The following is a 26343-nucleotide window of genomic DNA, read 5'->3' on the forward strand; positions in this document are numbered from 1 at the left end:
CCATTGACTTCAATGGGGCTCGTTATTCGAGACGAGCACTCGAGCATCTGGAAAAGTTCGTCTCGAATAATGAGCACCCGAGCATTTTAGTGCTCGCTCATCTCTAGAAATCTACCATCAAAACCCAGCATGATAAACTAGGGACACTTACTCATAGATCCAGGCACCATGACTGTGGTAATCTTCTTATATTTGGTATCCCTGGCCTCTTTCCTTCTAAAATCAACTTTTTAAAATATTCTAATGAGCCACAAGGGCTCCTGAGGGTCTTACCAGAGACCTGCTGTGCAGCAGCTTCTCAGGGCGTTACACTGTCTCGCCCTCTGCTTCTCCAAAAAGAAGAAAAGAAATAACTTTCATTATTCTCTGTGTATTATTCATATACTTTGACATCAGTGTGTGTGTTATCCCTGTACAGTGACATTGCTGTGTGCATCATCTGATTTGTTGTTTAGATCAGGGCTCTCTAGGGTCATTTTAACCCTTTAACGACTTGGCCTTTTTTAGTTTTTTCACTTCCATTTTTCACTCACCAACTTCAAAAATCTATAACTTTTTTATTTTTCCACATAAAGAGCTGTGTTATGGCTTATTTTCTGCGTAACAAATTGCACTTCATAGTGACGGTACTTAATATTCCATGGTGTGTACTGGGAAGCGGGAAAAAAATTCCAAATGCAGTGAAAATGGTGAAAAACCACATTTGCGACGTTTTCTTGTGGGCTTGGATTTTACAGCTTTCACTCTGCGTCCCAAGTGACATGTCTACTTTATTCTTTGGGTCGGTACGATCTCGTGGATATCAAATTTGTATAGGTTTTATAATGTTTTCATACATTTAAAAAAATTAAAACCTCCTGTACAAAATATTTTTTTTTATTTTGCCATCTTCTGGCGCCAATAACTTTTTCATACTTTGGTGTACGGAGCTGTGGGTGGTGTCATTTTTTGAGAATTTTGATGGCGTTTTCATTACTATAATTTTTGGGACTGTGTGACCTTTTGATCATTTTTTATGTTTTTTTTTATATTTTTCAAAATGGAAAAAAAAGCCATTTTCGACTTTGGACGCTATTTTCCGTTACGAGGTTAAACGCAGTGAAAAAACTTTATTATATTTTGATAGATCAGGCATTTTTGGACACGGCGATACCTAATGTATGGCAGTATATGTGGATTTTACTCCCCATGCATTACAATGTGCAATTAGCACATTGTAATGCATGGGTTAAAACGAAGTAGCCTCGGGTATTCGGAACACCCGAGGCTACCATAGCGACGGATCGCCGCTCCCCGTGACGTCATCGGGGAGTGGCGATCCACGACAAGATGGCGGCGCCCATGCGCCCGGCTGCGATCGAGGTAAAAACACCCGCGATCGGTGCTAGCACCGATTGCGGGTGTTACCGGTAAGCCTTTGCTGCAATATGCAGCAAAGACTTACCGGCTATGGAGAGGGCTCGGCCCGCGAGCCCTCTCCATGCACCGGGACCCGGCACGCGCCGTACTAGTACGCCGCGCGTCGGGAAGGGGTTAATGTCATTGTTCTTTAAATTGTATGTAAATCTCCCATTAAAATGAAGCATGATAAACCAGGAAAACTAACTCATAGATCCAGCCACCGTGACCATAGTGTCTTTCCTTTTTAAAATCAACTTTCAAAATTATGCTAATAAGACGGAGGGGCTACCCTACCGTAGCCCCTCTGTGATCTGGCTTTACAGGCTGTTACACAGTCTCACCCACCCCCTGCTTCCTTAGCACTTGTTCAGTGAGCACTTCCTGTAAAGCCAGTACACAGAGGGGCTTGGGTAATCCCTTAAAATCATTAGCCTAATTTTAAAAGTTGATTTTAGAAAGAGGCCATGGATAACAAATATAGAAAATTACTACAGTCACACTGTCTGAGTCTATTAGCCAAAGTCCTGGGTTATCATGCCGGATTTTGTTGTTAGATTTCCTTTGAGACATTGGCTGGATGTTGGGTTGTTTTCCTGCAGAATAACTTCTAACGCTTTTATATATTGAAGCATTTTTATTTTGCATCATTTTTTCCACACTTGCCTAAATTCTTAACATAGGACTGTGTCCTTTACTTTTCCTCTTGATGCATAGTATATTATGCATTGCATTATGTGGAGGTAATTTATCATTGACTTTTTGGCGTAAAAAATTGACAAAGAAATCTCAATGGATTTTTTTTGTGATTTTTTTGTGGGGAGTTAGCCTTTTCCTGCCACTCAGAGAATATAGTAGCTTAAATGGAATCTACCATTTGCTCTCATTGATCAAACATACATTGAGAATGCTTCAGCTACAGTGATGCAGAAACATATCTTGTTTAATTCCTGAACCGCATGGTTTTGCTCCAAAAATAATTATTAAATTGGGAAAGCTAGGTGCAGACTTGCTTCCGTACATAAAAGAGCTGCCTGAACTGTCCAGACAGGACTAATCAACCTGAGCTGGATGACTTATACACAGTAGCTGTGGGATGGTGCAGCAATTGATTATTTCTGCCTGTCAGGGACAACACAGTGATGACGTATTCTCGGCTTACGTGGGCAGGACAAGGCTGGATAATTAGAGTAAGAGAAGAGCGCCCAGGGTGATTTATTTTAAATAATCTTTAAAAAAAAATGCAAGGTGATTATTTAGTGATTATTTTTAAATCCCAGAGAGATTTACTAAAGGGTCAAAACCACTTTAATAAATCTAAAGGGCACCAAAGCTCCAATGGAAGACACAGAACTATCGCAAGGAGTCGACCTAATGATAAATAACCCCCATTGTGTGTCTCTGAATTATTTGGGCATTTACTTATGAATTTACTATGTAAATATGGTTGTGAACTCCACATTAAAAAATCCTGTCCATAATTGGAGCCATTTCATCAAAAACCAGTGACCTCCGTCTTATATAAGGAGCAGTCAGCCAGTAATCTGCTGTAACATATTGGCCGGATCTCACCCTTGTTGAGCTCATATGGGAGCAGCTTGACCCTAATCCATGGGGGTGAAATGTCTGCAGATTATCTCAACAATTTGACAGCCAGGGTGTCAGAGGTTTACAAATCTGGAATTGCTGCAAATGAAGGATTATTACATGTCAGAATAATCACATAAAGCCTTGGCATTGTTTTCATTACTTTTCATTTCATTTACAATCTTTTCAATAAAATATTACCTTATATACTCGAGTATAAGCCTAGTTTTTTAGCACAAAAAAATGTGCTAAAAACCCAAACTCGGCTTATACTCGAGTAAAAAAATATATATGTTTTACAAGGTTTTTGTGGTAAAATTGGGGGCCTCGGCTTATACTTGGGTCGGCTTATACTCGAGTATATACGGTAAATATTAAAAGTTTTCGGGAAAAAAAATATAACTTTTTGAGTCATTCTTCAAAGACCCTGGACCGATATTGTATGCGATGATGGAATATCTAGCAGATGATGATTCTAAATGCGCTGTGTGAATGGAGGCAGGAAACATCTAAGCTATGAAGGATAAAAAGAGAAATATCTGCAGCGTGTTAAGCCTGAGCGCTTCGCTATTGTGGACTCCATTACCGCTCACAGCGCTGGATGGGCTAATCAGAGGAACTCAGTGGCCTTAAAAAATTCTATTTGTCTCTTGTAACAGCAAGCGAGGTTATTTAGGGAATATATTTGGAAGTTATATCAAGGAGACATTTGCATTTGCTTTTTCGTTTTTTAAAAAAAATGTTTTTTTTTAAAAACAAGACTGTACACTTGTTCTGCAGGTGAGTCTTTCTGTAATGGTACAGGAGACTCTTGACTTTATACTTGTCCTAATAGTACAAAGAAAATGTCAGGGACAAGGATGATGAAAAATAGTTTTCCATATTTTGTGTAAAGTCAGTTGCTCCTTGAAGGGGGTTTTCCATGAAAGAGAGTTCTAATATGTTAATCCCCTAGTGATGTTTTCACAATAAGGATATTTTTTAACTCCTTACTTTACAATTTATTCCTGTATTAGCTCCTATCACTCTCAGTGATGGTCAGTGTAAGCTTCCAGAGTGTGGGCGGGGACTCTCTAAGCAGACACATCATGATTCCTCTAGTTCTGTGAGATGCTGTGTGCTGACAATGTGCTTAGATTATCAGGGTACAGGTTTGTCTACACTTTTATTTAGCTTCTGAACATTCTACTAGTATCTGACACATAAGGCGCATTTACTTACCCATCCGCTCGATTTCGCCGACGTTAATGCACTGTGTCGCGATTCACTAAGATTGTGCGCCCGATATCCTGCATGTACCGCTTCCCTGCTCAGGTCTGACGGAGTTCACCTTCCTCCTATGTAAGGAGTACATTGTCTTGCGACACAATTTGAAAGTTAAATCCCACACTCAGTCTGAATCAGTTGGATCATCTGATGGCACGCCCCCCCAATTTGTGTTGCATAGAAGCAAGCGCACCTGCGCAAAAAAAGAGGATTGTGTGCAACACAATCACAGTGCAGACACCTGTTAAATACCTGTCCAGGCCGTGCAAGCCTCGAAAACAGCAAACAGTCTGACAAAAGTGCGATCAGCTACCCTTAGTAAATGAGCCCCATAGAGAGATGAGCCAGATGAGAGATGATGATATGGATATGAAACACAATGACATTCTCAGCCCTGCTACATCTCTGCCATATCTGAGCTATATAACACACAGTCAGCTGTGCTAAAACTCCCTTCTCTGCTATAAAGATCTTATCTCGCTTGTAGATTCACACTGCTGCTTGCCAGCAGGAAGTGTATGTGTGAGCGTGTCTTAGAACGCAGGGGGGAGGCACTGGAATAAAGAGACTGCAGCGAGCAGAAATGAGAAGAGTTTCATGAGAAGAATCTGTGATGCACGACCATAAGCCACAAAATTTATGGTCGGCTCCCAGGGCAACCAAAATTGTAAACACCAGGACTGATAGAGACAGGTTGGAATTTCTGTGAACTGCTATATTTTTGTTAGAATGTGTTATTTTGTTATCCTGAGTATATCTTAGTAATCTTGTCTTACAGGGACCTGACAACAGGTTTTAAACCCACTCGCACACCCACTTAACCCTTTCAGGACCTTGCCCTTTTTTGTTTTTTCATTTTCATTTTTTACTCCCCATGATCAAAAATCCATAACTTTTTTATTTTTCCATGTACAGAGCTGTGTGATGGCTTATTTTCTGCGTAACAAATTGCACTTCATAGAGATGGTATTGAATATTCCATGCCGTGTACTAGGAAGCGGGAAAAAAATTCCAAATGCAGTGAAATTGGTAAAAAAACGCATTTGTGCCGTCTTCTTGTGGGCTTGGATCTTACGGATTTCACTGTGCGCCCCAAATGACAGGACTACTTTATTCTTTGGGTCTGTGCGATTACGGGGATACCAAATTTGTATAGGTTTTATAATGTTTTCATACATTTAAAAAAATTAAAACCTCCTGTACAAAATTTTTTTGGGGGATTTTGCCATCTTCTGGCGCTAATAACTTTTTTATACTTTGGTGTACTGAGCTGTGGGTGGTGTCGTTTTTTGCGGATTTTGATGACATTTACAATGTTATCAATTTTAGGACTGTTCGACCTTGTGATCACTTTTTATAGAATTTTTTAATTTTTTTAAATGACAAAAAAAGTTCCATTTTCGACTTTGAGCGCGATTTTCCGTTTTAAAAAAAAACGGATTAAACGCAGTGAAAAAACTTTATCATATTTTGATAGATCGGGCATTTTCGGACGCGGCGATACCTAATGTGTTTATGATGTTTACTGTTTAATTATATTTATATCAGTTCTAGGGAAAGGGGGGTGATTTGAGTTTTTAGGGTTTTTCATTATATTTTTTTTTTTTAAACTTTTTTTTATTTTTATTTTTAGTACTTTTCAGACTCCCTAGGGTACTTTAACCCTAGGGTGTCTGCACGATCCTATCATATACTGCCATACTACAGTATGGCAGTATATGGGGATTTTACTACTCATACATTACAATGTGCTGATAGCACATTGTAATGCATGGGTTAACCCGAAGTAGCCTCGGGTCTTCGTGAGACCCGAGGTTACCATGGCGACGGATCGCCACTCCCCGATGACGTCACGGGGAGCGGCGATCCTCGAAAAGATGGCGGCGCCCACGCGCCGCCATCCTTTTGAAGCCGCCGGCAGCATTGCCAGCGGCGATTGAGGTGAAAACACCCGCGATCGGTGCTAGCACCGATCGCGGGTGTTACCGGTAAGCCTTTGCTGCAATATGCAGCAAAGACTTACCGGCTATGGAGAGGGCTCAGCGCGTGAGCCCTCTCCATGCACCCGCGGCCGACCCGTGACGTGCTATTACGTCACGGGTCGTGAAAGGGTTAAAGGAAATCTACCACCAGGGAACTACCTATTAAGGTAGATCCGGTGGTAGGTGCCTCTAAAGGCTAATCCTTTATCCTTTATCTTTTTTAATCTTTAATTGTGATAATATGCTAATTTACCAAAGAGGCTACTGGGGCGTAGAGTAGCCAGAACTGAGGCTACACGGCGAGGCTACTTTACCTCCCAGTAGCCTCCCTGATCCTCATACCCAGATTCCCTTGAATTCCCTCATTAATATTATATTTCACCTGTTTACCTATAGAAAATAACCCCCAAAGTCAGGCAAATATGACTCTTCTTACCTCATTGAGATGAGTCAAGTTTAGTGGTTGCAGTGGGAGTTTCAATTCAGAAACCTCTATCTTTTATTTTAACACCTAAAACATGCTACTTGTGCCATATTTAAGATAACAACCGCATCATTAAGATCCCATATAGCATATGGTTCTATGAGCTACATTCAGGAATACAGGCAGTTAAAAATTAGGCGGTATTTGGATCTTTATCTGAAGCTTGCATTTCCAACTATGACTTTAAATGCCTGTTTCTCTGGTTTAGTAGCTCACAGAACTATATAAGGCTGAAGTAATCTGAAAGATGAGATTCTTATCTTTTATATGACACCAGCAGCATGTTTGTAGAACAGAATATAAGAGTTTCTGAATGGACAAATACCCTGCAACCAAGGAACTTGACACATCTCATGCAAAAATCAGGTGAGTAAAGTCAAATTTGCCTGACTTTGGCTACATTCACACGGACGTATGAAAACGGCCGTATCCGTACCGTACCGTACCGTTTTTTTACGGATTACATACGGCCACATTCATTTCAATGGACAATACGTCTGACCATTTATATTGCCGTTGTTAAATCCTTTCCGTACCGTACCGTATACTAGCCGTATAAAAATATAGAGCATGTCCTATTTTCTCCCGTATTTCAGTTCCGTATGCCCTAGAAGTCTATGGGGACGTATAAAATACGGGTTACATACGGGTTACATACGTGCTGCATACGGATGAAAAACGTCACGTATATACGGCCCGTAAATACGGGACTGGAGAAATCATACGGTCGTGTGAATGTAGCCTTTGGGGGAGATTTTTTTATAGGTAAATGGGGGAGTTTTTGCATAAAAGAGGAAATTCTATAAAGGACATTTCATACCTGACCTGAGGGAACTAGGAGTTTAGTGGGGGAAAACCTGGTGACAGGTTCTCTTTAGGGCTGTCTGAGGGTGGCCTCCGCCCACCCCGCTTCTCACTTGGTCTCCGCCCGACAGGCCCGTAGTGGTGTACGGTTTGGAGAAACGTTGAACCAGGCGGGGGCGAGGAGATTTATATGGTTATGAAGCCATAATTAAACTCCCCCAGTTTTCACAAATGTTTCAAATATTTGGAAGGGTCAGAAGATACTAGATATAAGCAGACAGAAGGCACGCAATTTTGGTCAAGTGTAAACTATAACAAGCACTTAAAGTTCCCAGGAACTTTTATGTGATCTCATAAGACAGAACAATGTTGATTGGCACTATAGATATTAGAGGGCTTGGCTGAACTTGGTGGGATCGGCCAGCTATCTAAGGGTACATTCACACGCGGTATGCCCGCCGTGCGGGCATACCACTGTGTGCTGGAGTGGAGGAGGAGGTGACATGGCCGCACACACGCCGAAAGATAGAGCATGCTCTATCTTTTTGCGGTGTGCGTCCCAGATCGGTGCCACACATGTGTGGCACTGTATCTGCGCCATGCTGCTATTGCCGTCTACGGGGACGTACATGCGGCCGCAAATTTTCGACAGCATGTACGTCCCCGCAGACAGCCATGTGAATAAGCCCTAAAGTACATATGGGGTTCTGACTACAGACTGGAATATCTGTGCTGGAACCTCGGTCAACAAGATGCGGCTGGTTGATGCGAGGTGCGAGGTTGATTCCAGCACAGATATTCCAGTCTGTAGTAAGAACCCCCTTTATACTTTAGATAGCTGACCGATCCCACCAAATTCAGCCAAGTCCTCTTATATGTATAGTGTTTATTATTAAAGTGGAATCAATTTTTAAACTTTTTGCAGGGGACGGATTTGCCAACAACACTATTCAACTATGTGGGACCCTTGAGACCTTGGAAGGCCCACATATGGTGGGATGCAGGTTCACCTTGACCAGTTGTTAAAATAACACCCGGTTTAGGGAACCAGGGGGGGAGCAACATCTCCCTTCTACTCCCTGTAATGTGGTGCAGCCCACACCTCCTCTCACCCCCATGCTCTTCTTATTCTTACTTCTTTCCCCATCTGCTAACACTGAACTCTCCAGTAGGAGAAGGAGGAGATGAAAAGGAATAGAAGGAGGAGAGTGGACCCGGGCTAGGATAAGACTCAAGTTTTCTAGGAACCTGCAGGAAATGCCAGCTCTTATTCACCCGTCCCAGGAGCGTAACTAGGAAAAGCAGGGCCCATAGCAGACCTCTGAATGGGGCCCCCCTACCGCCTCAGAAAATATGCATATTTTTTATACTCACACATTTAAACACTTATGCGCACACATTTATGCAGTGATATATACATTTATACATGTACACAGATCTGTCCCATTAGCAGCTGACCACATGTGGGAAATACACAGCAATAATTACAGATGAGTGATCCCTAGTCCTGTCGTTTTGCTGTCCCCTCTATCGCCCCCAACATTTCTTATTTGAGCTCTGAGCTGCAGATTAATGCTGTGTACTGTGGAAGATGAGCACTGTATATATAACCGGCGCACAGAGAAAACGGGCCCCGGCACAGGACATCGGTAAGTACATGTTTATTATTTTTAAATAGCCCAGCCTGGCCCTAAGTAATTTTTAAGACCCGGATAACCCCTTGAACAGCTTTGTAGTATAGCAGAACAATATTTGTATGAAAAATAAAACGAAGATATTTGAATATTATTATTCTTCAAAATTAATGGTACATTTCTTCATTGATCTTACTAGAATAGTATTACTATTGTTATACTGATTTTCTATTATGTTAATGTTCTATTAAGCAAATACTTTTATTATTATTCTAATAAGTGATTGGTGCTCAATTGTTTATAAGGCCACAGTTCTTTATGAGTAACCACCTAAATCTCTAGGGCCGTCTGAGTCATTTGCATTTATGTCCGTCATTGTATGTGGTTACTCACAGCACCCAGACAGTGTTTAATGACTGCAATACATTTTACACCTCCACTGTTAATTCCCCAGTGTGCCGCGCTATTGTATGACACCTTCCTTCCATGCTAATCATTCCCTTTCAGTCTCTTCCTCTTCATCTCATTCACCACATCCCATAATAAGCTGTCACACAGTAAGAGTAGTGTAACTAGAAATCACACAGCTCTCCTAAGCTACCATCCAATTACCCCATTCATTTAGATTTATCTTACACAACGTCATGAGATGAATCAGTGATTTGTTTCGGATAAACTGTTGTCAAATAAAGTTAGTGAACCCTGTGGAATTACCGGGATTTCTGCATCAGTTTATATCAAAATGTCAACTGATTGTTCTACTGAACTCAATTGAAGTAAATGCACACATGGTTATACCACTGATGTCTAGTTATTAAAAAACTGAGTGTACATCAACAGCGAAGGAAAGAAAACTGTCAATCCTCTTATACCAACAGTGACCTGGACAGGGGTATAACTAGGAGAGGCAGGGCCCCATAGCAGACTTCTGAATGGGGCCCTCTTTCCCACTTAAAAATATATATATATGTATACTTACACATGTGAGTTATAATAACACACATTTACATACTTTTATACGTACACATACAGAATATACACACCAATTACACACGTGCTACATAAATATAAATATAGTATACACACTTCACATATACACACATATAGCATATACACACATACAAACGATACTATATACAAACAACATATGCACATACACTTACAGTATATACATATCCAATACACACCTAATAACCCAGATGCTGGGGCCCCCTGACACTCCGGGGCCCATAGTGGCTGCTATAGCTTCTACCCCTGTAGTTATGCCCCTGGACCCCGACAGGACCCCTGAAGCTACAAATAAGATATGTAGATCCTTGTGGAGGAATTCTGGACCACCTTTCCATGGAAATTGTTCCAATTAATCATCATTTCAGGAATGCCTTGTATTCCTAGCCATATATTTATTACCTTGATGCTCACAAGGCTTTTAGGCACCGAGGCAACTGCAATAAGTAATGGATTGTGGACCCACAACCCAAACCCTAGAAGTATGACTTGGGTTTACTTCCAAAGTCATTGTCCTATGCCAGGAGCTGGACTTTGCTCCAATAGGGTCGCTAGAGAATTACCTCGCAGAGTCATCCGGTATCCTGTATGGAGCATGAGAATCAGGTTCAGTTCAGCTGAGATAGTTTGTATGAGTAATTTATCATTTGTATTAAACAGATTTTCATTTGTGAGTGAACACTAGTTTCTCTACTTATACAGACCCAATCTATGGTAACAGATGCCGTGCCATGTACTTATCCTCTTTGGGCAGAAAAAGGGTTTGGTGTATTCCAGTGCACGGATGCTGATTGTGATGTATTTTAGTGCGGTTGTATGGAGTAGACGAGGCTTAGTTGTTCCATAGAAGGGCCTAATGTGGTTCCGTTTTGTACACCGTGGCCCACATTTATCAATAGTCATCACTAATGTTCAGAGCGCACCAGATTATTAAAGACCCCTGCACGGTCTACAAAGATCTGGTGCACCCTGATTGTTCTCAAACTGAGTGAACTTATTTTTTTCTTGTGCACTTAGTTTAACGAATGTGCACCACAATTATGTTGGGACTTCCGACATAAATGTGTCAGCCACTGCGATTCCACACTGGAATGCCCTTTTAAGTGCACAGTATTGTGTTGTGGCGGACACAGTGCAGTGAGCACAAAACTGACACAACCCCTACGTAAATACATGTGCAAAATGCACCGGAAAACTGGTGCCGTGTCAAAAATAAATGTGGGTCCATGTGTCAAAAAGTGTCAAAAAATGCTCTTAAAGCCTTAATAAATGTGACATTTTGGACAGAATTTGGCATAAATCAAATTCTACCCCATTGTTTCGTGTTGCTCTCCTCCTCATCCAATTCCAGAGAACTTTCCAAAAAGGTTTCAATGACCTCTACTAAAATACCAGGTCACTGCAAGTGAATAAGACTAATTTTTGCTATTTTCTGTATAATTTTTCACTTCTTTCAAATAAATTTTACTTTGCTGAATGTGCACCAGTGATTCTTTGTACTAAATTATTATTACGAATCGTGTCTTCTATGGAATTTGTCTTCTTTTATTAAGATTAATGTCTTCCTTGGAATCTCTCCAGTACAGTGACACAATTTTAATAAAACACCAACATACAACGCAGTAATATTTGCCTTTTTTATTACCAGTTAATCTCACATGTAAGTTCAATTATTATCTTACTATGAGCAAAGCAATGAACATCTGAAAACTCCCTGGTTTTCTTCACTAAGCCATGTTTTAAGGACTACCGTGCTCATGTCTCACAATTCAAAAGTAAGAACTGTTTCATACAGATATTGGGGGTTATTAATCATTGCTTTTCCTGGGCATTTTTGGTGTAAAAATGTCTCAAAAATGTTGCATTACAGTTTTTTGGAACTTTTCACTGCTAAAAAATCTCAGAGGGCTATTTCCGCCACTTTATTATTCTGGCGTTAACATAGAAATACTGCTAGTAGTCGTTAATGAATTGGTACTTTTACAAAAAGTCCTGTAAAAAGTCGAATAGTTGCACCACTTTTTATGCATTTTGAGCTTTTTACAGTACAGTCAGAGTACACTAGATCTTTCCGTGGAATCAGTATTAAAAAACAATGCGGTAGATTTACTTACCCGGTCCTGTCGCGATCAAGCTGCGCGTTCTCAGTCGAAGATTCGGGTCTTCCGGTGATTCACTAAGGTAGTGCGTCCGATGTCCACCAGGTGTCGCTGCTGCGCTAAAGTCCGTCGGAGTTCACCATCCGTTGCTGGGTGCAGGTAAGCGCGCGTCAAGGGACACATTTTTTTTAAAAAATTCTGCGTTTTTCCGAATGCGTCGGGTTTTCCGATGGCCACGGCCCCCGATTAACGTTGCAGGCATGACCCGGGGCAATTCAGCGCAAATCGGAAAAATTTGGGAAACCCGATGATAAAAAGCGATTCGGGCCCTTAGTAAATGACCCCCATTAGGCCTCAATGGTCCACAAGAAGAAAATCCAATTTAAATATTATTTAGGTGCCACTACTTGCCACTATTGTTTCATCTATGTGTGGATTTGTGGATAATCTATCTGTCCTAAGTGATCGGTCCCGTGTATAATGATCACAGCGTCATTTTCTATTCCATTAAGTTTCTGTGCCGATGAGAGAATCTATCATTATGTCTCATATGTAGGTGGACTACGTGTCTCCAAAAAGAAACAGTACATTTCCCCAATACAATACAATTGTCTGTGCTGATCAGAAGGTGAAGGGTGGAAAGTGCATCTTTCTGAAATAGCGAAATAATGATACCATCAGCACACTGTGACATGACAGGGGAACGGAGCCTGTGCCTTGTTTCATGATTTACTAACTAAAGTGTAATGTTTATCAAGCCCCATGAATCAATCTGCACAGTTTAGTTTGGCAAGAACCAGGGCGCTGCAGTTTATGTTTTAAAAATTTGAGTAAACATTTTGGCTATTTTTATCAGGAAATCTCACCATAGAGGTATCTGAAACATGACATAAGAATGCCCAGGGCTTTAGCAGGCTCCAATAAGCTGACGCTATGCTTACAAACAGCGGCGGCTCCAAGTTTCAATAGGCCCCTGGGCGACAGAGCCTCAGTATGCTCCACTGCAGTGAACTCATGTGGAGGCATTAAAAGAAGAAACTAAAAGCCTGTTCCCTAAAATATTCCCTAGTTTATTATACCAAACAGCCCCCTCATAGTTATTTAATATAAACCCCTCTCAGCCCCCATTGATTCCTTATGTACATACAGCCTTATGTCCAGCAGTTCTGGACCCGGCACTTGCCCAGGTATGCCAAGTGCTGGTGCCGGCCCTGCTTACAATCCTTTCTAGTATTGGAAATCTCATTCTTAGCAGTCCATTCTGGAAACATCACTTGTTTGCATGGGATTTTGGTTGCCATAAAATGATTTAAAAAAAAATGTAATTTATTACATTAAAAAATGTAATGAAATAGAAAATAAGATCTATTTGCCTACCAATGAAGCTAGGAAGGGATTTAGACCAGTGCAGAGTACGACTAGACTATCACAGTGGCGGGGAACGCCATCACATGATGGGGGGCATTAATCATCATTTTTTTAGGTTGTTTTAGCTGGGTTTTTTTGCACCATTTTTTGGCATAGTTAGTTAATTTGTCTCTAATTTGCTGTGTTTTTGGGTGCTGGCTAAACTCCGGCACTTAGTGGTTACTTTTTTCTGCAAAAATGAAGCTAGGAATGTTTTCTCAATCTAACTTTCCTTATTGGTCACACTTTGTAGGGGAATAACTTGCGACAAATTAGGCGTACAATTACGTGCAAATTAATCGGCCGTGCCACTATCCAAAACACATTTAATAAGGCAAAAGTACAACTAACATAAATTACAAGACAAGAAAAGGAACAAACCAGGCGCAAAAATAAGCAAACCTGAGACCCAGTATGTCCCTCGATGTTTCTCCTCTCCCCAGAAAGCGACGAATCTATCAGGGACTTTGACCTCTTGATACACCCAGCGGGCAGCGGAACAGTTCTACATCAGGTTCTTCCTAGCCCAGGCTATAGATAGAGCGCACCTGACAGGCCCCCTTTCACCTCCTTCACTCCATCTCTTCTTTGCGCATTTTCACATGACTATGGAGGAGAATAGGTAAATGGGCGAGATGTCACATAAAAGATATTTGATATGGAGGATAATAGTTTCATGGGGTAAAATTTGGGGACATGTTCACTTTAAATTATGCAATTAAAACTATCCTTAGTTGAGTTTAAAGTATACCTATAAAGTTACTTGCAAAAAAATTTTTTTAACACAGCTGGAGAGAGCCTTTTGTAACAATTCCATTGATTCTTTTATAAGGCTGCTGGCTTCTTCTCAACCGGAGATATATCTGGTATATTTAACATTACATTCAGATTCAGCTATTCATGATGTGGGTGGGCACTTTGTGATATCAGCTCAGGGCAATGGAGTCAAAACAAGAAATGTTTGTAATTGGCCTATCTGAAACATGTGATGAGTCACATGTTTGTGACATCAGTACTGGTCCTAAAGACTCTTTCAACAAGCCTCCTTTTGTCTCTAGCTGTACTACATGGTTTCCCCTGGCAACCAGAAAGCATGGTAAATGGAGATTTGGGGGGGGGGGCAAGGTAAAATCTCTGCCTGCTGCTAAACAGCTTCTCTAATTCTCTAATTATAGTAAATTAAAGAATTGCTTATTTTTGCTTAGTGTAGAGTTAGGCAAAAGTTTGCGTACCTTACAGTTGTACTTTAAACCTTACATTTACTTGCAAAGGCTATTTACCTAAATATCTACTATTATGGGAAAGTATTTTATCTTTCTCCTTATTGACGAAGAACAGTTATCCAGACTGGCCAATTACCTGAAAGACATCATTCCAATCTCCAAACATGATGTTTTTTTACTAAATTCCACTTAATCGGTTCATGATCACCTTTTTTTACACAGAGGAGCTCTAGGATAGCTTTCTCAACCCTTCTACAGTTGTGCTCTGCCTTAATATCTTGGTACTGACATTTCAACATATCTCTGTGTTTGTTTTGCAGAAAACTTCTAGAATTCGGAAGATGACCCTTTGCAGCCCTGCATTGATGTAACACATCAGATCAAGTGTCTCCCCTATCCACTGTTCTCGGGAAATGATGTTGAATAATAACTTGAGCCTAGCAAAGAATGTGACCAATATTCACTCTGCGACCTTGGGCCTGGTATTAGGGAGCATATCTTTTTTTACCGTTTTCATGAACATTTTAGTATTATACGCTGTGAAAACTGAGCGCAAACTTCACACTGTCGGAAACCTGTACATTGTCAGTTTGTCTATTGCTGATCTTATTGTGGGTGTTGCGGTAATGCCACTAAACATTGTATATCTTCTCAACCATGAATGGATCCTTGGAAGACCAACTTGTCTCTTTTGGTTATCTATGGACTATGTTGCTAGCACGGCTTCCATCTTCAGCCTTTTTATCCTGTGTATTGATCGTTATCGCTCTATCCAGCAGCCTCTGCAGTATTTGAAGTATCGTACAAAGACCAGGGCTTCAGTCATGATCTCGGGAGCATGGCTTTTTTCATTGACTTGGGTAATTCCTATATTGGGTTGGCATGTTTTTGCGAACGGCGGAATTAGGTCAGTGCCAGAACACATGTGTGAAACAGAGTTTCATAAAGTAACTTGGTTCAAAGTTCTCACGGCCATATTGAATTTCTATATACCCTCTTTGCTAATGTTGTGGTTTTATGCAAAGATATACAAAGCCGTGAGAGAACATTATCAACATCGGGAACTTATTAATGGCTCCTTCCAACTGTTTTATGACAGTAAGTTTGTGAGGAATGTGAAAGTGCTAAAAAAGCCTGGGAACTGTGTAAAGAAACAGTGTGGCAATGGAACCCTTATGGTACCAGAGACAAGTCTTCACAGTCATTATACTACCGTTTCTGGTGTGTTTCCTAAACAAAAAAGCCCACATGGACAATTCCATATCGAAGACTTTGAGAGTCAGCAACAATTCAACCCATGTGACAATAACGTTGTCAAGCTGCACTGTTTTCCTTTAACCATAATACAGGCAAACCCTGAAGAATGCAGGAACTATGTTACCGTAAGTAGGAAAAAGATTAAAGAACACTTCCCCGAGAACCTAGAGATGACGGACATCTCAGAAGAACACACCTTTGTTGAGGCTGGTTCTTGTATCTTGGATTCAAATCAGATGGAAGAAAACCAAACAGAAAACCCTGAAAGTGCTGAAACCCAACATTCTGGTAATTTTGGCTACCTAAAGCACACATGGCAGAGGTTTCGCACGCAATCCAAGCAAAATTTCCATGGACTACACATGAATCGGGAAAGGAAAGCTGCCAAGCAGTTGGGTTTCATCATGGCAGCATTCATGTTGTGTTGGATCCCATATTTTGTTCTGTTCATGGTAATAGCATTTTGTCAAGACTGCTTCAACCACAACATCCACATGTTTACTATTTGGCTCGGCTACGTCAACTCAACGCTAAACCCTTTGATCTACCCGCTGTGTAATGAGAATTTTAAGAAGACATTTAAGAAGATATTTCACGTTAAATTAAACTGTGCTGCATGTAAAACATCCACATCTTGTACATATAAATGAACCTAGAATGTTCTTCAAAGGCCTTGGAAATATCAGTGTTAATTCTACAGTTTTTTGAGAGAAACTTTCCTTGAGATATTTGACTTTTCATGGATTGTGTTTGGTGACTTAATTTTATTTATTATGCTATATAGCTCAGTCATGTCTCAGAAATATGGAATTACCGATAGATACAGTGAAACCTTCTTAAAGGACCACCATGAATTCTACTATAGGTGGTCTTCTTCATAGCACATGGTGGATCCTAAAATATGTCTGGTCTGAATAAGGGATGATGAAGAGGTGTTTGTAGATTTTTTTTACTGTACAATCGTAAAGTACTATGATAAAGAAATAACAAGGTTTAATCCCTTGAGATACAAGAGCACATAATGAATGGAAGTGAAAAGGTTTGTACAATTATCTCTAAAGGTTTAAACTGGATAAATCTGCTGAAGCTTAAAAACATGTCACACAGATACAAAATGTTCAGTATGAACCTGTTTTTTCAAATTTCTTAGAACTTCAGAAAACCCAGAAAGTACATCATAAAACTAAAACATGTTGAATCAAATTAACTTTGCAGAACTTTTATAATAAATTCTTAATCTTTTATCATTTCATTAGAACCAACAAAAAATTCCTGGCTGGTAAAGGCCATCACAAGATAATACAGAATGAGCCTCTACAAAGTATAGATGAACTAAGTGGCCATTCATTTTTATTGCTGTCCTATCAGGAGAAAAGATGATCAATATCAGAACATTCGGGGGACATGATCCCATAACTCCAGGGTCCTGCTTACATTCACCTCAATGGGAGCTGAGCCTACAGAGATGGGTATGATTCCATATGATTCCAGCCCTATGTACTGTGTTGTGCTAGGCTCCAATGGCTTATACATATAGGGCTCAGATGTTCCGTATTATGACAGAATCCATGTTTTTCTCTAACACGGACTTGATCAAAAACCAGGGGAACTGACAGAGACAGTCCTTAGGACACTTCGAAATAAAAAAAATAGACTCTACTAGACTATATTAACATACTTCAGCAATACTTTACTTCTGGAGACAGTTATAAGGGTACCTGCCAAGATTTTTGGAAACAAGAACCTTAAAGGACATCTACCACCAGCATGAAGGACTGTAAGCTGAGCACACTGACATACTGGTGTGTGCCCCCTTTGGCAGGATCTGATCTTCTTTTATCTGCTTATGCCCTTGTTTTGAAGAAAAAAATGCTTTAAAATTATGCAAATGAGCCCGAGGGGCTCCAAGCTCCATTAACACCTATGGAACCCAGAGCCCCTCTGGCTCTTTTGCATATTTGTAAAGCTTTTTTTAAAAAAAACAGTTAGAAGTTAAAAGAAGAGCAGATCCTGCCAGAGGGGGCACTCACCAGTATGTCAGTGTGCTTGGTTTAGAATCCTTCATCCTGTAAAATTATTTATTTAAAAAAAATTAAACTACTGGTATTTATTTTACTTTAGTTTTTTTTAATTAAAAAACTGATTCCAATACCAGCATTAACCTATAACAAAAATGTTTTGCTACTATTATAGTATTAAGATGTGGTTGGCTTCATCTTTTGGCCTAAAGCCATCTCATTGTCCAGCTCCACCAATAAGATTTGTCCATTCCATGCATATGATACCCTATGAAAAACATTTTTAAACAAACATCATCTTTGTGTGCTCATCATCTTAAGCCTGGCTATGGCTGTAAAACTAGAGTATTGGTGCAATGGTACATGTTACTCTTTCCAATGATTGAAAGACCATGTTATAAAGCCCTGGGCACCAGGGTACCAGGGCTTTGTCAAAGCAATGCCTGTAATTGTTTATCAATATGGATCCTAAGTTATAATTATTTGTTCTGGACTGATTAACTCATGGGTGTTGCGTTCTAAAATGAATCCAAAATGTCTTTTATGCTTAGTAATTTAAAATATAGAAAAAATGAGGATTGATCGGCCCAAAACAAACCCTAATACCACTGATTCCGAAAAAAATTGGAAGAAATTCCCAAACCAAAATCTCCCTTGTCTAGTTCACCAATGATCCCCAAAGTGGACAAAAGAAAGTGGAGTATGTGGATTTTACTATATAAACATTGATGACCCAAAGCCTTCAACCAATAAATATTTTTCCCGTTTGGCACACTTGATACAATTCACCAAATGTATTTACCTATTAAAAACATTTGAAGAGGAAAGAAAAACAATTCTGTCCAATTGTTTCTGTTGCTGAGAAAACTGCATATCAATATATCAGACTATTGCAGGATGTAAGAGAAGGAAATTGGGCATCAGACGATGTTGTATGGTTTTGCCACCAAGAATAATAGAACTGTATTTCTGTGCGCTTTGGACTGCTAAATACAGTGGTGATAATAAGACTTGGATAACACCCCCTCCATCATTGTATTCTGACTATTTTATCACCATTCCAATTTATAAGGGATCACGGCAGAGGTAAAAATACAATACAATATAAGCTATATATATATATATCTTACCCATCATCTTTCATTTTAGATAAAAGTACAATATGCAAATGAGCTTCTCAGGGTGTGGTCTCATATGCAGATAGAAGGATATAAAAAGCAGAAGACACGACCCCACTACTTGGCAAGAGAAGATGATCTACATAAAGTAAAAATGGATTTTCTCTTAAAGGGAATCTATCAGGGAGATTTGGGACACTAATCCACCCACCAGGCTCAAAGGGCTATACCAATTGCAGTGAATTAATGTTATTGTTTGTATAATAAAAAGTCATACAGTTTTCCAATATACTTTCTGGGGCACACTTACATAGCTGTCAGTAGGAGTTCACCGAAAGTGCATTGTCTGACGATAATGCACTTCGATCGTGCGCCCGATATCCTGCATGTGTCGCATCCCACTCAGGTCTGACAGAGTTCCCCATCTTTTTAGTGGTGCATGTAAGTGCTTGGACTTACGCCCCTAAATTGTGTCACATTTCCCAGCGCAGACACTTGTTAAATACCGTTTACAAGGCTTGTAATCCCTGAAAAAGGCGCACAGTCCAACGAAAGTGAGCAGCGCGACCCTTAGTTAATGAGCCCCTCTGTATCAATTCTTCACGGTTTTCTAGAACTCTGCTTGCTGTCATTCTATAGAAAGCTTCTATGTTTACTTCCAGTGCACAGAAATCTGACCGTGGTCACACAGGTGCAAGCCTCGTTAGTATCACAGAGAGTAATTACAACTGTGCATTATAACGCTGGGGACGTGGGTTCAAGTCACAGGGTCAACATCTGCAAAGATTTTGTATGTTCTCTTTGTGTTTACGTGGGTTACCTCGAGGTCCTCCGTTTTTCTCCCACACTCCAAAACATACCGGTAGGTTGATTAGATTGTGAGCGCCATTGGGGACAGGGACTGATTTGGCAAGTTTTGTGCAGCGCTGTGTAATCTGTGTGCACTATATAAGTAAAGTCATTATTATAAGGGGCCGTGCACCTGTGTGACCAGATTTCTGTCCACTGGAAATAAAGACTGAATCTTTCTATAGCAGGACAGCAAGCAGAGATCTAAAAACCTTTAAGGAATTGATACAGAAAGTATATTGGAAAATTGTATAACTTTTCATCATACAAACAGTAACATTTCTTTGCTGAAATGGGAATACCCCTTTAATATTCACTACAAGGACCTGTAGTTGGTTTAGGGTCCTAAATTGACCGGACATGTCTTCTTTAAATGATTATCTCTGCCCTCTACAGTGCAGCTTTGGAAGCTGGTATAAGCGGTTCTATCCCTTTAAGAATGGAAACAGCATAACCATGCAGCGTTATCTGTCATTTCAAGCTGTGATTTGCTTATTTCCTAGAAAGAAAAAAAATATTATTCAAAAATAGAAACCTAAAGAGAGAGAGAGAGTCGGAATAGTATTTTAAGTATTTATTTTAAAAGGGGAATTTATTTTTAATTTACATTATGATGTATATAGTCCATGTGAATGTACAAACCGTATGAATGTTTACACAAGATTTTAATGTATAGAGAAACATATTTATGCTACTATTGTACTTTTTATTTTTTTTGTATTTTTTTATTGTAACATAAACCCCGGTGATTGTTGTGATGTGATCATATAATGTGCAGCATATGACATATTAGAATTTCCGGCTATCATTCAGAACCAGAAAAACTGTGTGCAAGGGACCAATGGAAAATCATGTGTGGGGGCGGCTGCCAATCAAAAGCAGCAGGTGGCAATGGCCTGAAAGTCATAAATGCACAAGACAACAGGGAGAAGTGTATTTCATGCGTACAGGATCCTACCGTAGACATTATATTATCCTGGACTATAGCTGAGCTAAATATTATGTTTGAAATGCCAGAATTGTTTACATTGAAATAAATCCATCCAGCAAACCTTCTGACTCATTCCGTCTCTCAATGCAAATGTAGTCAAAGGGGAAAATGTATATACTGCCCCCTACATTATGTAAGAGGGCAGTGCATGATATCGCCCTAATCCAATGTGTTTCTGCCAGAATATTCCAGGATTTTGAAAATGGATAAGAAAATACAGAATAGCATGTGGACAATTCAGGGACCACCGACTGACTAACCCAACAGAAGTGCAAACTTGCTTATTACTATTGTCTGCTCTGTACTGTCAGAAAAAATCTATTGCATCTGTGTCTTTAAACACAGATGCAATTGATAGGAAGGGCAATACAGCACAGACACTCCTGTCCAAGCAATCTACACTCACCGGCCACTTTATTAGGTACACCTGTCCAACTGCTCGTTAACACTTAATTTCTAACCAGCCAATCACATGGCGGAAACTCAGTGCATTTAGGCATGTAGACATGGTCAAGACAATCTCCTGCAGTTCAAACCGAGCATCAGTATGGGGAAGAAAGGTGATTTGTGGCCTTTGAACGTGGCATGGTTGTTGGTGCCAGAAGGGCTGGTCTGAGTATTTCAGAAACTGCTGATCTACTGGGATTTTCACGCACAACCATCTCTAGGGTTTACAGAGAATGGTCCGAAAAAGAAAAACCATCCAGTGATCGGCAGTTCTGTGGGCGGAAATGCCTTGTTGATGCCAGAGGTCAGAGGAGAATGGGCAGACTGGTTCGAGCTGATAGAAAGGCAACAGTGACTCAAATCGCCACCCGTTACAACCAAGGTAGGCAGAAGAGCATCTCTGAACGCACAGTACGTCGAACTTTGAGGCAGATGGGCTACAGCAGCAGAAGACCACACCGGGTGCCACTCCTTTCAGCTAAGAACAGGAAACCGAGGCTACAATTTGCACAAGCTCATCGAAATTGGACAGTAAAGGATTGGAAAAACGTTGCCTGGTCTGATGAGTCCCGATTTCTGCTGTGACATTCGGATAGTAGGGTCAGAATTTGGCATCAACAACATGAAAGCATGGATCCATCCTGCCTTGTATCAAAGGTTCAGGCTGGTGGTGGTGCTGTCATGGTGTGGGGAATATTTTCTTGGCACTCTTTGGGCCCCTTGGTACCAATTGAGCATCTTTGCAACGCCACAGCCTACCTGAGTATTGTTGCTGACCATGTCCATCCCTTTATGACCACAATGTACCCTGTAACATCTGATGGCTACTTTCAGCAGGATAATGCGCCATGTCATAAAGCTGGAATCATCTCAGACTGGTTTCTTGAACATGACAATGAGGTCACTGTACTCAAATGGCCTCCTAAGTCACCAGATCTCAATCCAATAGAGCATCTTTGGGATGTGGTGGAACGGGAGATTCGCATCATGGATGTGCAGCCGACAAATCTGCGCCAACTGTGTGATGCCATCATGTCAAAATCTCTGAGGAGCTTCCAGCACCTTGTTGAATCTATGCCACGAAAAATTGAGGCAGTTCTGAAGGCAAAAGGGGGTCCAACCCGTTACTAGCATGGTGTACCTAATAAAGTGGCCGGTGAGTGTATATAACACAGTCAGAGATGATGTGCTACCTACATCCCTTCACAGAAGTCCTCACCAGAAGAGGCAGCAGACCACATACTACATAGATCATTTATAGCAATGCTTTATACTAAGGGGGATAAATAGGAGATGGGGATTTATGAAGTACTGTATATATCAATTGATTGGGGTACTATGTGATCATAATTTATTCAGGCGGTTCAGGGGATATATTATAATGCATTAAGCGGGACAAAGAGTGTGTGTTTCATATATGGGGGGACACAGTGGGGCAGATTTACTTACCCGGTCCATTCGTGATCCAGCGGCGCGTTCTCTGCACTAGATTCGGGTCCGGCCGGGACTCATTAAGGTAGTTCCTCCGCCGTCCACCAGGTGGCGCTGCTGCGCTGAAAAGCATCGGAACGCGTAGTAGTTCACCGGCTCGGGCTGAGTGAAGGTAAGTGCAAGCTCCGCGACAGATTTTTTGTTTTAAATGCGGCGGTTTTTCCGATTCCGTCGGGTTTTCGTTCGACCACGCCCCCCGATTTCCGTCACGTGCATGCCAGCGCCGATGCGCCACAATCCGATCGCCTGCGCCAAAATCCCAGGGCAATTCAGGGTGAAACGGTGCAAACCGGAAATATTCGGGTAACACATCGAGAAAACATGAATCAGGCCCTTAGTAAATGACCCCCTGTGTGTTTCATATATGGCGGCACATGTCCAGTTGTATTGAGAGGGGTATATTTTAGAGCACAGTGTTGTTCTAAATACAATGGATAAGGGGACAGCTTACCTGACGGCTGTACTGTTGTTGCTATAACATGGACTTGTTAAGCACTTACAATCTAGTCTCTAGTCAATAATAGGTAAAAAGTTGGTTGGTCCATCTTCAAATAGAACCATGATAATCTATAACATATCTTATTTTATTCCAAAATGTTAAAACAATACAATAACCAGGAAGAAACAGACATAGGCAGACAGTGTTGTTATACAGGTGACATTATACTGCTAGTGACTTGGTATTTTTAGGAGCGCAGTGGGAAGATATGCTGCACATAACTGAAGACATCTCGGGTGAATACAGCTGCCATACTTCATGGCAAATAACTCATATGAAGTCCAGATGGAACAGAGTTAGCCTAGTTTCTACTAGAGCAGGAGCTTCTCTTATAAATCCTAGTTCTGCAGGTGTCATAGAAGCCTTTGTCCTAGGATAGGCCGCATCCACACCCATCAGAGCCTGCAAGGTTCCCGCTGTAGGTGATGAATCCCCAGCAGATGTTAATGATGCAGACCTGTGATTGAATCAGGGGGCCAGGGACACACACACAGCAAGTGGAGATCCTGAAAGGAACTCAAGGTCCCTTTAATAGTGGAACTGTACCGCAGCAGATACCAGGCTGGTAACAAACTCCTTCTTTCGAGGGGAAAGCATGGTTGTGAATTGGCAAGCAGTAGTAGTATGTAGTAGCCTCAGAGCGCTCTGGGGCCGAAGGCTACTTCATGCCCCCAGTAGCCATTTCATAACTACCTACCTCCTCGTCATTTAGTTATTCTTGCACATCTACAGCATCAATTGAGCTCTGCACAAGCACAATAGCTCCTGTCCTGCTGCCTGAGACACGCCTGCTGCTTGTGAGCAATTGTGCATGCACAGAGCTAGCTTCTCCGCTGCCGGCGCACTGCTGGCAGAAGTATATGAGCTACTGAACATGCACAGTACGGATGTGCATCTCAGGTAGAGCTCTCTTGATGCCGTAGATGCACAGGAATAACTAAATGACGAGGGGTAGGTGGGTCTGAAATGGCTACTCAGAGCGTGAAGTAGCCTTTGGCGCCGCAACAGTCTGAGGCTACTCTAAAATATATTTGCATATTATTCTATTAAAGTTTATTTCTGCACCACCTGCATCAGTTAGAGAAAAAAGGGATGCAGCTGCATCAGGCATGGGGAACCGGCATCGGGAGCTACTTCAGAAAGTGGGTAACTGATGGTAGATTTCCTTTAACCAGGGGTTTTAATATGTTATTAAGGGGATCCTGAGTGCTAATGACGCCCTAAGTACCTGGATTAACCGAGTTGGGGAAGCAAATGGAGTGATCACTCCCACTAGATGGAAGAATTCCAGTGTTGAATGTCATGATCCAAATCCAGGACATTACACATCCTGTATAACCACTGTTGGCCCTTTTGGGGCATATAGCCAATGGCTCTTATGGAAAGATGGAATGCTTCTTAAGCCATACATACATAGAATAGACCTTATATACTGGTGGTTCAAAAGATGAGAAAAATAAAATGGAACAGGAAGCACATAGCTCTGTTCTTAGTTTAGTGGCCAGACCAGGTTACTGCAGATGAGTTCCCATTCAATTGAATGAACTGTAGTGACTCGGTGACCCATCTATCTGATTCAGATTACTTATCCTGATCACAAATCATTGCTTATGTTATGAATATTGAATCCTTTATCCTTTCGGCCCAATGATAATATCCCTCTAAACTAAAGAACTCTCAAAAGTATCCATTCTTCCAGATGTGGTTAGTTTGATATACTTACCTTTATAATTATAGGACCTTATCCATCTACTGGTATTGTGTCTTTAAATGTCACTTCATTTTTTTTTAGTAACAGGGTGAATTCTAACATTGGAGTCACATAAATATCTGAATATTATTCCGCCAACGCCTGAGAGGAGCTTGGAACATCTGAGAAAGGTACATTTCCTACTGTAAACCTCTGAGCATATAAATAGCCTGGACTCATTACTGTCAGGAATCAAAGCAGACCCAAGGTTAGGACCTCATTTGTCGTGACAGTCTACAAGCAGAAAGAAACATCCCTCCTACAAACCACAAAAAAACTGTAATTAGGAAACATGAAATGTTACATATATTTATGGTCTTCTTTGGGTTCTATATATTAGATATGACTTCAAAGGATACCACAGGCTATTTGGTAGGCAGGTATGGAAGGTGACATCAGACAGGTCAGACTTATAACTAAACCTGACGACTAATCAGAGATCTATTGCCATAATACAATCTCCAAAATCTCATTATATCCCGGTAGGGCACAGCTGAGATGTTAGGCTGTGCTGTGAAGTGACCCCTGGAGCAGCTTTGAAGAACATGTCCGCCCCATTAGTACTTGCCACCTGATTAGCATAGATAATTAACAACAAGGGGTGTATGGTGACCCATAACAATATAATGTCTGATGTCCTAAAGTGGAACACTTCATTGGACAAAATTGGAATGAAAATCATCTGTTTTTGCTGATATTTATCTAGGTTGAAAGATCTTGAAATTTTTCCTAAATTAGAAATTTTGACTAAGACGTTGAGCCTCGGCTGATCAATGGAAGTTTCGATCCACTTAAAAAATAGCTCATGTCTCACGTAATTGAAGAATTGGCAGGTGACTCATATAAATAGGAATGGGAAGCACATTCGGGGAGAATTGTGAGATCTATTTTGCATGTCAAGATCTTCCTTGTGAACTGGGCTTAAAGGTGTTTTCCAGAAATATGAACACCCCCACTCCCTCCCCAGTGGGGGAAGGGCCATTCCTGCTCCCAATTCCTACATACCAATAGTACTTCCCAATTCCCACTTA

The 26343-nt window shown here is 40.8% G+C and overlaps 1 protein-coding gene across 1 annotated transcript in view; it reads left to right on the forward strand.

Moving 5' to 3' along the window:
- Positions 1-18025, forward strand: part of HRH1 (histamine receptor H1) — a 139345-nt gene extending 121320 nt beyond the window's left edge. Inside the window, exon 2 of the mRNA XM_072127866.1 lies at positions 15213-18025. Within this exon, the coding sequence (XP_071983967.1) occupies positions 15306-16799 (1494 nt within the window). The 5' untranslated portion in view covers positions 15213-15305 and the 3' untranslated portion in view covers positions 16800-18025. The remainder of the gene's footprint in view (positions 1-15212) is intronic.
- The last annotated feature ends 8318 nt before the right edge of the window (positions 18026-26343 follow it).

This window comes from Engystomops pustulosus, chromosome 10 (genome assembly GCF_040894005.1).
Source record: "Engystomops pustulosus chromosome 10, aEngPut4.maternal, whole genome shotgun sequence".
In the NCBI taxonomy this organism is placed as follows: domain Eukaryota; kingdom Metazoa; phylum Chordata; class Amphibia; order Anura; family Leptodactylidae; genus Engystomops; species Engystomops pustulosus.